The following is a 16,062-nucleotide window of genomic DNA, read 5'->3' as shown; positions in this document are numbered from 1 at the left end:
GAGAACGCGAGAGTTTGCAAGTAAATCACTAAAATCGGACACAAACAGTTCGCGTTGCGGTGTCGAGAGTAACCACTTGCATGGCTGTAAATGATTTGATGCTAATTTAATTGCTCCTAACAACATCGTTGCACGGTTGGCACCATTTATTTTATATATGAGTTATTCATTGTATTGGATATTCAGTATTGTGATGTCTGATAAATTACAATTGTATTTTTATGACTGTAAGGGACGAGACCAGAACGACGTTCAGCTGATGGTAAGTGATACGCGCTGCCGATAACAATGCAATACCGCTCAGGATTCTTGAAAAACCCAATATTCTGAGCGGCACTACAATTGCACTCATCACCTTGAGACATAAGATGATAAGTCTCATTTAAGTAATTTCACTAGCTACGGCGCCCTTCAAACCGAAACACAATAATGCTTACAGATTACTGCTTCACGGCAGATATAGGTTGTGGTACCCATAATCTAGACGAAATCCCCAAATCATATTAATCTAGCCGGCATGCTGTGCAAAGGAGCCTCCCACTGGTAAAATCTCCATCTGGTTCAACCCTAGAATAATATTTAAAGTATTTAAACACAGTTTAGTTCACCGTGAATAAACCGTACAGATATTAAATCACAAAGTCCGGAACACGGTTTACGCTGTGGCGTCGAGGGCAACCACTATAATATTGCGTAGTTGAAAATGGTGTTAATTCGATTGTACATTAAAATTGCTGAGTATAATAACTTTATACTGCAATATATCTATATCTGTACTTTTTTTATGGAAAAGGAGGACAAACGAGCTGGTCACCTGGTGTTAAGTGATCGCCGCTCACATTCTCTTGCAACACCAGAGGACTCACAGGAGCGTTACCGGTCTTTGAGGAAGGTGTACGCGTTTTCTTTGAAGCTACCCATGTCGTATCGTCCTGGAAACACCGAACAAGGAAGTTCATTCCACAGCTTTGTAGTACGTGGAAGAAAGCTCCTTGAAAACCTCACTGTCGAGGACCGCCACACATCCAGATGGTGGGAATGATATCCTAACTTGTGGCGTGTCGTGCGAAGGTGGAATTCGGCGGCAGGAATCAGGTAAAACAGCTCTTGAACACACAATGAAGCCACATCTCTACGCAACGCCTATGGATCTGTAGCATCTGTTTTAATTATTTTTTTGTCAAACTTTGTGATTGTTTTGTAGCTCACTGACACTATGTCTCTTTATAACTAAAAAACGGTTTAAGGCTGGGGACCAAGCCACAGCCTTGAAGAATCGAGGGATAGGTTACCCCTCTCGCAGATGATCGCCATAGTTATAATTCATATTAAGAATCATTTTCAATTTATTACAAACATAATACAATTTTCTTTACAAGAATAACAAAACTATGTCATGTTAAATAGTATATGTAAACAGTTAATAATTTTTCATACAACAATTATCTAGATTGAATGAATAACATGGCTCCAACTGTAAAATTAGGGTACTTTGGTGATTTTTTCGCAATGTCTAAGAAAGATGGAAATGTAAAGAAAACATAAATTTTCTTCTCAGTAATGAAGTTTTTTATAGGTATAATTATATTAGTATCGAGTATGGAGGTTTGAGTTTGACCACTATAAATATAAAATAAATTAAAATGAAAAAGCACGCACTAAATAATAAAAATACAATTATTTAATGTACTTCATATTTAAAATTATTATTCATACTATTTGGTTGGGATTTTCAATTAAAGCGTGCTTTCTGATCCTATATATAATCCAGATATATTACAAATGAAGTTAGCAGTGTGAATTGAACGTCGAGCGTTCTGATTGGTCAATATTTTTTCATACGCGATATCCAAAACAATAATAGTAAACATTGGACCACGTATGCAATTTTCCACGTATGAACAGAGGCCGATTCGATTCTGGCAATCGCCGGCCGCTGCCGCGGCACGCTACGCTCGGCTCGTGCGTTGTGGTCAACAGTCTAAATTTGTTTTTGGGACCTACTAGTGAACAAAGGCCGATATAATAATGCCTATATAATAAATAGAAGAAACAGACCTATCAGAGACGGCCTCTTATACTAACGACCATTAAAATTGTCAAAATATTATTGCTGTACAATATCACTATAGTGTACCCGTGACATTACAATGTCACTAAAACCAGGCCGTTAAATTGTAAGAAATGAAGTCGATTCACAATCTACCGTTTTATTATAATATCACTAGTGAGATTGTAATATCACAGCTTTGACAATATAACTGCGACATACATAAATATTATCTCGAGAATTTTCCATGTATGTAATATTAGCAATCGCATTCGCTAAATCGACGAAATAATCCCCAAAATGTTTCGTATAAACGAGAACACGATTAAATTACGCATCGTTTGAAGTGGCCTCGAATCGAGTCTCGTGTGTCAGTCTAAGCGTTCGATGTGATTGAGATACATTGAACTCTATCGATCTAGTGAATCATTTTAGAGGAGATTTGTGGATATTTCGTGCGCCGTTGCAGATATCGTACCAGAGTATCTTGATTGATTTCAGGTGCATTCAGATGTTCTATCTCGGTATTTCACTTTCAGTATGACGTCATTGAGTATACAGTATTATAATTGTAAATAGTTTAACTTTACTAAGTCTTTAAAATATTGTAATTGAAGTTACAAATGAGACAGCTGTTGCCTATCATACATAACCTATAAATTAACGGAAGCATTGTGAAGATTTTTATGTAATTAAAAAAATTAAATTGTTTATTATACTTATGACAATCCAATACCATAAATATAACAATAATAATAATAATTATATTTATTGCCTTGAACTTAATTTAAGTACACAATATCAGCTTATTACAAACATACATTAAGACAAAAGGGAGTAGGCTCAGCTTATGCTGCTTGAAATAATATTTTCATGCAGCGCTGGTTTTCAGCCATTCCCATCTCCCTAAGGTGGTAAGGTAAGATGGGATACATAATAAAGAGGGCAAACTAATAACGATTAAAATGCAGATCTAAACTTTTTCTAAATGTATCAACCTCTATATAAATTATGAGTGTATTTGTGAGTGTGAGTGTATAAATATATGAGTGTGTGTCAATATGTCAGTTTAAATGCAATATGAAACGAGTTGCAATTGTTATGGTTAAATCATGAAAAATATTTATTTAAGGGAAGTTCTTTCCATACAAAATTGTCTCAAAAAGCTTGGCGTACTGTGTAAGGCGAGAAATTACTTCATTTCAAATGTTTTTTTTCGAATGGACTCAATGCCTGGCAGGACTAAGTGGCTTTTCCAGCTTACAGCGGGTACAACGGGTCGTCTCCTACGAGACTCAGACCTTGGCCAATCTGTACACTAGAAGGTGGTGAACTCTGACAAACGTCTACGTGACGAGTGCCAGCGGTCGGAAACACCGGACCTCACCCTCGTCGACAGTGGTGTAGTGACCTGACGTTAGTGCTTGGGTTGTGCAGCATTTGTGTGTTTATGTCAGTGTTGCGTTCGCGATGCGGGATCTTTTAGGATGTATCGAGGTATGTGTTTCACACTCGGATTTGGTACCACATAGTCGCATACCTTTCCCAAACGTAACTGTATAAGATGTGGCATCGGGGAGTGAACAGTGTACATCACATGATATCAAAGTAATAATATTGGCACACTTTTACACAATTTATCTTGCCCCAAACTAGGCATTAGACTCGGAAACAATTAATATTATTATCAGAAACAGAAATTATTAGCTTTTTTTCAAAATTGTAACAAAAAATGTTTTAATTTTCACTACATGAATTGATAAAAAAAATGTTTTATTAACTTTATTAATTAATTAACTACAAATACAAAAAAATACAAATTCATTTATTTCGCACTTTACATGTACAAATTAACATTTTATACTGACCCCCACACTAGGCGTTGCCTGTCTCGTGGGGGTAATAGTAGAATTAACAGAAAATAAAGATATACAAGCGGCTAGTGACAACCCGCTGATTACTAAAATTTAACTAATCATATAAAGAAATAAACTAAAAGTAATAAATATACAAGTATTAATTGTGTGTATATATCCTTTAAGAAGTACCTTTTGATTGTACCTTAAGAAGATTTTCAGTTTCCATATAAGATAGTTGTATTAAACATTTTGATAGAAGCTATCTAGCCTTGAAGGTGGAGTGTTCTTTAAATTTACATAGCTGGACCAGTTTATTATAAATCCGAGGTACAAAAAGGTTGGAAAGCGACATGCAAATGCAGTTTTGACAGTAGTAACAGGCAACTCGGTTTTTAAGCAATGTATTGTACTCTTTTAAATTCAGAGCTGTTTTGTGGACATGCATCGCCACTCTTATCAGGTAAAGCTTTCGAGCGCCGAGCATCTGAGCGTCGCTGTACAAATCATTCGTTGGGTATGTAATCGGTTTCCTCAAAGCGACTTTTAACACAGCTCTTTGCGCTCTTTCCAATTTTATGAGGTTGGTGGAATTTGTACCTCCCCAGGCTAGAATGCAGTAATTTATGATTGATTGTCCGAGGGCTCAATAGATGATTTTTAATAATGAAAGCTCAGCGGACTCTCGAAGCAATTTAATGGTGTATACCAATTCTCGTAAGCGAGTTGAGACAGCAGCAACGTGATCTCTGAAACTTGATGTGTCGTCTTCAACTATTCCAAGATATCTTATTGCGTTAACTCTTTTTATGTGGTTACAACTACATTTTTGGGCTAGAAGTCTAGTATAGTACTGTGAATTTTAATATAAACAATTTTTCTAAAATTAATTGAAGTAATTAACTTGTCATGTGCATACTAATAAAATAAGTTTTAAAACCTCACCAAGAACATCAACGCATCCAATTTGCTTCTTCATAGTGCTCGTGTTAATCTGGCACATGTAGCATCCTCTGTCTTCCACCTTCAGGGGTCTGATGTGAAGCTGCCAGGACCCAGGTGAGTCGTTTGTGACAGCATACCGAGGGCTGTGTGTCACCAGTCTTGTATGAAGTGTCAGTATCGTCTGATCGTCGGCTCGAATCCATGCGACCTATGAAAAATATTAATTAAATTTATAATATATTCAAAATATAAAAAGAGTGGCCGTTAATTGTATGTTCAAGGTTTATTTTCTCCGAACATATGGTAAATTCAGTAATTTTAAAGAAATATTTATAGGTTAGCTTAGGTTAATCTAACTTAGGTCTACAATAATCGTAGCTAGAATTAGATTAATTAATGAGATTTTAAAAAAATACACAATATTTTTTACTTTTTAGTGCATAATATTACATTTATTGTTTTGGAATAGTGTTTTTGATGTCGGTTGTTTTTTTGTTATTTTTTTTTTATTTTATGCTATAAATAGGTAATAAAATTGAGTTATTAATATTTATCTGTGAGATCAGCAATTTCTGCAACTGGTCAGGATTCAGTATTTAGCTGTGTTCTGTATCTGGGTCTTTATCGAATAAATGTTAGAATAAGGCATAAATAGTATTTTTGTGCATTCAGAAAATATCAATTTAATTACAATTAAAAAAAAGCGAAACCAATATAATATCTTATATATAAAATTGTCGTGTCACAATGTTCGTTCCCGTACTCCTCCGAAACGGCTTGACCGATTCTCATGAAATTTTATGAGCATATTGAGTAGGTCTGAGAATCGGCCAACATCTATTTTACATACCCCTAAATGTTAAGGGTGTTTAATTTTTTTTTTTTTATTACACTAATTTTTATTTTTGATGTTTTTTTACATTTTTTTATATTTGTTTGATTATGTAGTCAGCATTAAAAAATACATACAATTTCAAATTTTCACCCATCTACGATCAACAGTTACTTTTGTATCGCGATTTTAATATCGGCAATACAACGTTTGCTGGGTCAGATAGTAAATATATAAGTATAAAGAATTAGATAAACTAGACGTAAACTGACTTGACTGTATATCGAAGATTGGACCGTTTCGTATCGTACCGTAGAATACGTAATAAAATTGTCATCTTCCCCGAATATATTACTGCTAAATGATCGTAATAAAACATTTCAGGGTAATAAAATCAACATAAGCTCTTCTATGCCACCACAGCCGGGTTTTCAACTATGATGTTTATGTACCATGAAATATATCATAATAATAGTAAAATTTTAAAGAAGCTAAAAATACCAAATAGTGTTAAAACTATTTTTCTTTGTAAATGCGATATAATTCATGCATTTAATTTTTTTTTAGTTTTTTATACTATTTCATTAAAATTTATTGAAGTAGGCGTTACTTTGCGGAAATCCATAATCATACAAATGATTTAAGTTTTCTTTAGTGCTAATTCCGCCAATATTTGTTTTTAAACAATTCGACATGTGTTTCGCCTCTACACGAGGCATCCTCAGGACGTGTTGTCTCGCCAAAATCTGGCACGAGACGAGAGAGAATTGTTTAAAAACAAATATTGGCGGAATTAATACTAAAGAAAACTTAAATCATTTGTACTATTTCATTAGTCTATTTTTAAAACGATTACAATAATTAATTAATTTATATTTTGAATCAAACCTAGGACCACCAGGTTCAATCCTTGTCCATCACTTACCAATGTTTTTGGTTTTCGAATTCGAATGTGTTAGTTTATTCGATACTTTATAAGATTGGCATCGTCCTGTGATTCCTCTGGTGTATGTGGAATATATGAGCCGAAGTGATCACATCTCAGGAACGTATGTAAAGACATCAAAATTATTCGTTTATTTCTATTAATGCCAGTTGTATTGATGAAAACACTTGATTGATTTCAAATCTATTAATTTATTTAAATTAATGCAAATTCAAATGTGTTGGCTTACTTATAAAATTTCCAGCAACGTTTGTTGAATGTCCAACGTATATAAGAGGAAGGAGGTACAAATCGTGCCACTTTTATTGATGAGATTTGCGGACGATTGAGAGACAGGTGACGTAATGGTAAATATTCGTCACTTTCGACGTCCTTTTTTATGCCACATTATAATTTTAAAGGGCTTTGCTTAAGTTTAATATAAGGCTTGAACCAATTAATTAACTCAATCATTATAAAAATATTTTTATTTGATTATAACAATCTGCAACAAAACAGTAGATATAAGTATAAAAATTAACCCATAACCAGGTTTCTGAATATTAGCTTGATAATCTATTCATTTAATGGGATTTGAAAGAGCCACTATTAAATACTTACTAAAACTAATAAGAAGCTTGGCATATTGATTTCCGTTCCACAATCTTCTAAAATGTGATGCTGTCTGAGTCAAGGTAAACACTTTTTAATAATTGTGTCCTCTACATAATCTTTTTAGTTATGCTATAAGTATGTGATTGGATAGTATTTAAAAAATATTAACATATTACTAATTCATATCTATTTAGGAAAACGTAAAGGCCTTTATATATTTTTTAAATTCACATCTATATCATACATACAATCATCACAGATTGTCAATGAATTTGTTATTTTTATGAAGTTATGAGTATAGCGGTGGTGGTTTAAGGACGCGTTTACGAATCCGACAAAAATAAGATATTTTTCGGTAGAGTTTGTGATGAAATGAAACTAAATCTAACAAAAATAAAAATTGCCACAAATAGATTACTTCTTTATCTCCAATTAGCGGGAAATTTTTGCTTTGAAATTTTGATATTTTGTGTCGTAAAAACGATTATCCGTTACCTCTTCACACAAAATTGACGAAATGGGGCTTCATTCAGGATCAGTTTTCTGCTACTACTTACATAATTTTGTCACCTAAAAATTACGTAAGGAATGCAGATATAATATTTTCAAAAACATGGGAGATAAATTAATGCATATGTTATAAGCAATCCCAGAAAAAAATATAAATGAATCGTCTAAAATTCATATATTTTTCTGATAAGCATGAGCTTTAAAGTGTGGTATTAAGGGTTATTTTATTTTGTCACTCCGTACGCATTGCACAGAAATATCTATCGAAACAACGTCAGTCCGCGCTCGGCCGCCGTCGTGGGTAGACACTGTATCGGTTGTAAGCAGCAGCTCGTACTCGGAAAGATCGCTGTACGAACATGAATATTTTTTATAAGCTCTACAATACTGTCTTTGATACTTTACATATTTTGTAAGCAGTCAGATTTTCTAAAAATTATGTTTCTGTACTTTTTTGAAGAATTAGTGATTTTTAAGTTCATCTCGAAATATAAGGTCTATATTAAATCGACATCGGGTCAAAATCGAAATCCAAGATGGCGCCTATGAATTTTACCAACTTCTCTTCATGGGTGTCATTTTCATGGTTTTCGGGGTCAACAATAACGAATATCGAGTCAAAATCTAAATCCAAGATGGCGCCTATGAATTTTACCAACTTCTCTTCATGTGTGTTTTCATGGTTTTCGGGGTCAAAAATAACGAATATCGGGTCAAAATCGAAATATAAGATGGCGCCTATGAATTTTACCAACTTCTCCTCATTGGTGTCATTTTTATGGTTTTCGGGGTCAACAATAACGAATATTGGGACAAAATCGAAATCCAAGAAGGCGCCTATGAAAATTACCAACTTCTCTTGATAGGTGTCATTTTCATGGTCTTCGGGGTCAACAATAACGAATATCGGGTCAAAATCGAAATCCAAGATGGCGCCTACGAATTTAACCAACTTCATGGGTGTCATTTTCATGGTTTTCGGAGTCAACAATAACGAATATCGGGTCAAAATCGAAATCCAAGATGGCGCCAATGAAATTTACCAACTTCTCTTCATGGGTGTCATTTTCATGGTTTTCGGGGTCAACAATAATGAATTTCAGGTCAAAATCGAATTTCAAGATGGCGCCTATGAAATTCACCAACTTCTTATCATGGGTGTCATTTTCATGGTTTTCGGGGTAAACAATAACGAATATCGGGTCAAAATCGAAATCCATGATGGCGCCTATGAAACTACAAAATTTTCTTCATGGGTGTCATTTACATCGTCAAAATTAGAATTCATTCATAAACTTAAATTATATTATAAAAGGCCTGTCTTACAATATCCCACATGCTAAATTAATTATTCATTACCTAAATACATAAATATTTACGTTTCGACTTTTCACCCACAATATTTACAAAACACATTCCGCTACCAATCTAATTAAAAATCTCAAGATTTGATTTTGAAAGACTTATCTATTGATACCCTACATGCAAAAAAAATTTTCATCCTCATTTTAACCACAAGAAGCTCTACCCTTCTTATCAATTATTATCTCCATATGATGTCAAGAAGAGTTATTTCAATAGATATTGTAATCATTAGGTATGAGCTATTACATAAATGTAACGTATGTCTTCCTTAATCCCGAATTACTTTCAAAAGAGCAAAGGAAATGTATCAAACCTGAATCTAACTTTCAAAGACCTATCCAACGATACCCCACAAGGTAAGTCTCCAGTATTTTTTTCAACTCCACTTGTAGGGGAGGTGTCCTTAGGGGGGAAGCTACGTCTAAAGCACCAGACAACACAAAAAATGTCGTGCGTACAAAGTACACAAGTCAGAAGTGAAACTTATTTGTGAAAACCAATTTTTAAATCTCGTTTATATTAATAATTACCCTAATCTGTTGTCTAAACGGATTGAATTTTGTCAATATTAGAAATGATTAGATGTTTTACTAATTATTATTACTCAATAAACCTGCACAATACAAAGCTAGTAGGGAAGACGTTCTACTAACTCACGGCCGCGAGCTAAACCTACATGATACAACGCTAGTATTGAAGTTGTTTTACTTCACAGCTCACAGTTGTTTTTCTCACTCTCAATCTCAATCAGACTCAATTTCCCTTCCCTCTTCTTGGATAAAAACCTCCTTCATTTTCGTGACACTTTATTCCGTTTCATCCGTAAAAAATTTACCCTCATGCGGGCAAAGAAGTTTCACTTCAAAAATGATCCCAAATTCGTTCTCTGCACCCTCGAGAACCTCAAATACGATATCCATATTGTTGATATCATAATTTTGCGCGGCAGCCATCTTGTATTTCAAAAGTGATCCCAATTTGGTTCTCTGCGCCCTCGAGCTTCGGATTCGATATCCATAATATTGAAATCATGTTTTTGCGCGGCGGCCGTTTTGGATTTCAAAAATGACTCCAAATTCGTTTTCTGTACCCTTGAGAACTTCGGATTCGGTATCCATATTGTTGAAATCAAAATTTTGCGCGGCGGTCATCTTGGAATTAAAAAATCACTCCAAATTCGTTCTCTGTACCCTTGAGAACCTCGGATTCGGTATCCATATTGTTGAAAGCGTAATTATGCACCGCGGCCATCTTGGATTTAAAAAATGATCCCAAAATCGTTCTATGCACCCTCGAGAACCTCGGATACGATACCGATATTGTTGAAAGCGTAATTTTGCGCGGCGGCCATCTTATATTTCAAAAATGATCCAAAATCGTTCTCTGCACCCTCGATAACCTCGGATACGATACCAATATTGCTGAAATCATAATTTTTCGCGGCGGCCATTTTGTATTTCAAAAATGATCACAAAATCGTTGTCTGCACCCTTGATAACCTCGGATCCGATACCCATATTGTTGAAATCATAATTTTGCGCGGCGGCCATCTTGGATTTCAAAAATGATCCCTAAATCGTTCTCTGCACCCTCGATAACCTCGGATACGATACCCATATTGCTGAAATCATAATTTTTCACAGCGGCCATCTTGGATTTAAAAAAAAACCGCGTTTACTGCACACGACGTTATGCGACAGAATTGCCATCTAAAGTTCAAATATTTAACTACTAAACGAATACATCAACCAATTATCAAAGATACATATGTATTAAAAAAAACAAAATTCAAACTTGCTAAAGTATCAAATTCATTTGATTCCCGCTATTAACTTTAAGTACGTATATGTGTTTGAGCGGTGTTAGTGTAGTGGTACGATTCGATACCTCTCTGTTTTGAGAACGCGTTCTTAAATATAGTGGTAGTGAATTATTTTCAGTAAATATGCATTTATATTTTTGTAAATAAATATATTTATGCTATAATTAAGCATAATTATAAATAAATTATAATCCATATAGCCCAGTGGGTTAGTAACCCTGCCTAGTGAGCTAGAGGTCACGGGTTCAAATCCCGGTAGGTGCAAACATTTATATGAGGAATATGGATGCTTGTACCCCATATCACAGGTACAATTAGTGTAAAAGTCTGTTAATATTGTCATTCTTATTATAAATTAGAACATACTATTGGTGCTTCTTATACGAAGTATGGATAAGTAAAGAAGATGAAAAATCGCGAATATAATTATTATTCGTATGATAATAATTAAGTATTTTCACATATTTTTTGTGGTTATATGTATATATATATTTAACCACAAAAATAATATAATAATAGTTTTATATATATATATGTATATATATGTAGGTATATCTTAATGATATATGCGTATAATATATCGTCCTGGAAACAATGCAAAAGGAAATTTATTGAAGTAGGCGTTACTTTGCGGGACTTAACATGCCCTGAGGATGCCTCGTGCAGAGAGGAAACACGTGTCGTATTGTTTATAGACAAATATTAGTGGAGTTAACACTTAAGAAAACTCAAATCATTTGGATACTGCAAAAGGAACTTAATTTCAAACTTAGATAGTATAGGCATAAAGTTGCTTGTAAACCGCACTGTACATAAACGCCACACATTCAGATGGTGAGGATAATATTTAAGTTTGTAGCGTGTGCTGTGAAGATGTACTTTGACAGCGGGGAATAGGTCAAACAAATCTGCAACACCTCCCATTATAAATGCAAGAGAAGACACACAACGCACTTCGTTGTACGTTTGTACGTCGCATCAGTTGATCGAGGCATTCACAGAGAACATCAGATATCCGATGAATAGAGTACCTCTGAGGTTCACGCGGTCAAATAGTTTGAGCTGATACCTGCGAATTGTGGAGCGATAGAATGTGGGCGGCTCAAAGTAAGTTCTTTGAAGGCAATTTGGCTTTGCATTTTAGATATCGTGGAATAGTCGATCAACGAATAGCCTAGAAATATTTTTAATCTTAAAAATATTTATAAATTTGTTAAAGTAACATTGTAGAATACAATTAATAAAATGAATAGGAATGGTGATAGATATTGGATTACTCTTCTATATAATACACAAATGTAATGAATGATATAATGGCAGTACACATCCATAAATTTTGTAAAACTTAATCAACAATTAAAACAGTTGTAAAGCAAATAAAATTACTTTTATGATTCTCTGTGAATAACGCGTGAAATCGTTAGTTCCCGATTATGATGCCACATGTCAGTAGGTCTACTCATACGGCCGTTTTCAATAACCTATCTACCATAAGTTTGACTGACGGATACACTGCTGTCACCGTTAGATCTTATCTATCCATAGTTATGTCCAATATAGCTATAGTACAATGATTTATGTCAATAGGTTATTGAAATGTAAGTTAGCGTAAAATGATTTATTGAAGGTTATTAAAAACGGCCGTTATTCAACGAAAAACGAAGTTTTGATCGAAGTTTCGTGAGTTTCCTACTACGATTCCATTTATTTCGAAGTTTCGTCCCGAATGTCACTGTTTGACATTTCAAATTTCTAAGCCTACTCTAATTCATTTACGTTGCGAACGAAAATTTGAATATGACAGCTGTTTGTTCGGAATTTTAAGCTCAAATTGATGAAACCAAAGAAATTACCTTTTGATTTTCGTTTGTGTGGATTTTGTTGCAAATTTGCTTGAAATGGTTTCAAGAATACTTTTAATTGAGTCTGCTCTACGTGAAGAACACTTAGAACGTAGAAGGAACCGGCGCCGCCTGCGCAACCAATTTAATATAAGTGAAATTCCCGACTTAGAGTTTGAAGGAAACTGAAATAAATTATAGCCTGCTGTGTTTTACATATGTTATATATAAGGGGTGGTATTGATATTCCCCAGTTGACAGGCGATGAACTACAAACTGAAAGTAGCAGGCAGGTTCCCTCTCAATCAGTTGCTTCTTCACCTCAAGCTCTACAGGCAGGTCGAAGGGCATGAAAAATATACCTATAATAGAGTGGTATTAAGTAGAGGCAAAAAGTTTAGTGAAAAAAACAAATAAGTACTTAACTAATATTTACTTAAAACTTTTTGATAGAATGAGTATGTATAGCGATTGCGAGGTGAGTTAAAAAAGCTCTTTAAAAGATGATAATAAATTATAGCACCATAATTAAGAACTCTTTTAAGAAAACTTTTTACAGAATCCAAACAAAAAATCGTAAGTGCTAATTTAACATGTTTATATTGCGTGTGTAATACAGATAATTATGGATGTCATCACTTACTACGAATCACTGGGATGAAATAAAACTCTTCAAATTAGTCAATCGTTCACCATTCGTTCCCGAATATTGTCTATGGTACCAAGCTTCGTCGATGTGTCCGAAAACAAAATAGAATAGGGTCACTATCGAAACTTCGTTTAAATTTCGTTCGTTTACGTCGTTTCGTTTCGGAAAAAAAAGTAGACTCTCAGAAGTCAGTGATAACTCAAAAATAACAATCAGAACTTCAGGCAACTTGGTGATGATTATTGTGCTATGACGTCATTCACAACTCAGTTAACATAACTAATAAAAAATCATAATAATTTAATAACAAATTGTATCCTAAAGAATATCTTAATATACATATTTATATTGTGCGTCTGTTGTTAATGAACTCCTCCTTAACGGCTGAACCGAAATTAATGAAACTTTCTGTGTGTCTTCAGGTGGATTCGAGAGTGGTTAAGATTCACAATTGAACTACCTCCTAAACGGCTGTACCCATTTTGATGATTTTTTTGTGTGTTCCAGTGAATTTGAGATTGGTGTGTGTCTTCAGGTGGATTCGAGAATGGTTTAGATTCGCAATTGAACTACCTCCTAAACGGCTGGACCGATTTTTATGATTTTTTTGTGTGATCCAATGAATTTGAAATTGGTTTAGATTCTCAATTCTGTCCATATAATATAATTCTCCTGTTCATGTGTATGTTAGTGAACTCCTCCTAACGGCTGGACCTATTTTTCAAATTTAAGACGTATGTACAGGACTGTCGGGTCCACTAGTAAACTATGTAAGGATATAACTGAAAAGTAAAGAAATGAAAAGAAAAGAAATACCAGTGGGAAGCTCCTTTGCACAAGAAGCTGGCTAGATTATGGGAACCACAACGGCGCCTATTTCTGCCGTGAAGCAGTAATGTGTAAGCATTACTGTGTTTCTGTGTGTTAATATTAGATGTGGGCAGCGTAGTACCGATCGTTGTAGAGATCTTTGGGGGCTTTGGGCGTATTGAAAGAAAGTGAAAAAATATTATACGTTGATTACATGGCTAAGTGCTAGACACTATTTTCAATTACTATTTTTTTCACGCGGTTAATACAGATAAAATGTATATTTTCATTTTTGGATACTATCATTACAAACTTTAATTATCTGTAAACTTGATTCAAATAATATTTAGGTATCTAATTCTTCCAACAAATCTTCCAAATACCAGTGGGAAGCTCCTTTGCACAAGAAGCTGGCTAGATTATGGGAACCACAACGGCGTCTATTTCTGCCGTGAAGCAGTAATGTGTAAGCATTACTGTGTTTCGGTCTGAAGGGCGCCGTAGCTAGTGAAATTACTGGGCAAATGAGGCTTAACATCTTATGTCTCAAGGTGACGAGCGCAATTGTAGTGCCGCTCAGAATTTTTGGATTTTTTGAGAATCCTGAGCGGCACTGCATTATAATGGGCATGGCGTATCAATTACCATCAACTGAACGTCCTGCTCGTCTCGTCCCTTATTATCATTAAAAAAAAAAGTTAGTGTGATAAAAATTATGCGTATAATTAAATGTTATTTATTAATATGATATGGTGCTCCCGTACAAGATCACAGATTAAATAAATTAAGCTCATTCGAGTAGGATTCAATTTACGTATATGTTTAAGAAAGTCATTTATGTTATAGTAAAGTTTTTTTCACAACTTTTTTGACTATCGTGTGTAGGTATGTGTTAATATTTGTTTTGTACATTTTCTGGGATCATGTTATAAAAACATATCCATGGCCTAACATATATCGAGTATCTATAATGGAGAAGTAGGCATAACAAGTTTAAGTGTATTTAAATTGTATGTAAATTTTTTTTATCAATTAATTCTCTCGGCTGAAATCGGTCGGACAACCTACGATATAAGCGATGTATTATTTACGGTTCAAATTTGATATAAATAATTTTCATCCATATAAGTTTCTGTCATATCTGATCCGAAACTGACCACAAAAGGCACTTTCCGTAAAACGTTATCCTTAACGTTGTTAACGTCCAGTATATGAAACGATCTTTCAATTGAAAGGTCAGCTGCGCAATAGCTGGAACCGTTAACCCTCACAACTTATCAGTTTTTGGTTTTCGGAATTATTTATATATGTAGGTTTATTCGACTCTTTTTATTTATTTATTAGTATTGCCAACACAAAAAAAAACATTAAATATTGACCTAAATAAATCTTAACATATTGTTATATTTTTAAAGTGATAACTCTCACTTATAGGATAAATACACAAATAAAATTAGAAAACTCAATTTTATAAATGATGCGTGACTCGAAACCACGATCTATCGCGTTCCGTGCGAGTACTCGTCCAACTGAGCTCACCGTTCGAGTACGTATCGTCATAAATTTTGTATGTTTTGTTTAACTCTCAACTCTCGTGTGTAATAACTCGTTGTGTTAATAGATCTAAATTAATGTTTTTGCACTCATAGGCAACGACCATTCTTACTTTGGCCTCTTTTACTTTCACGTCGGAAGACGCAGTGTTGGTAAGAAGATCGCCGGAATACGGTGGATGAAGGCAGCGGAGGGTCGATCTTCGTCGAGATGTTTGGGGGAGGTCTTTGTCTAGCAGTGGACGTTGATGATGATGATTGTAAAACTCTGATATTAATCTGATTTAAA

At 34.4% G+C, this 16,062-nt stretch overlaps 1 protein-coding gene across 2 annotated transcripts in view; it reads right to left on the bottom strand.

Annotated features, from left to right (window-relative positions):
* The window catches only part of LOC126975451 (opioid-binding protein/cell adhesion molecule-like), a 123,635-nt gene that overhangs the window by 22,999 nt on the left and 84,574 nt on the right, over positions 1-16,062 (bottom strand). For both annotated transcript variants that reach the window (XM_050823362.1, XM_050823360.1), the window contains one exon: positions 4,852-5,059. In XM_050823362.1, coding sequence (XP_050679319.1) covers positions 4,852-5,059 — 208 coding nt within the window. The remainder of the gene's footprint in view (positions 1-4,851; positions 5,060-16,062) is intronic.

Source organism: Leptidea sinapis, chromosome 36 (assembly GCF_905404315.1).
Source record: "Leptidea sinapis chromosome 36, ilLepSina1.1, whole genome shotgun sequence".
Classification (NCBI taxonomy): Eukaryota; Metazoa; Arthropoda; class Insecta; order Lepidoptera; family Pieridae; genus Leptidea; species Leptidea sinapis.
This window is presented reverse-complemented; position numbering and strand designations above follow the sequence as displayed.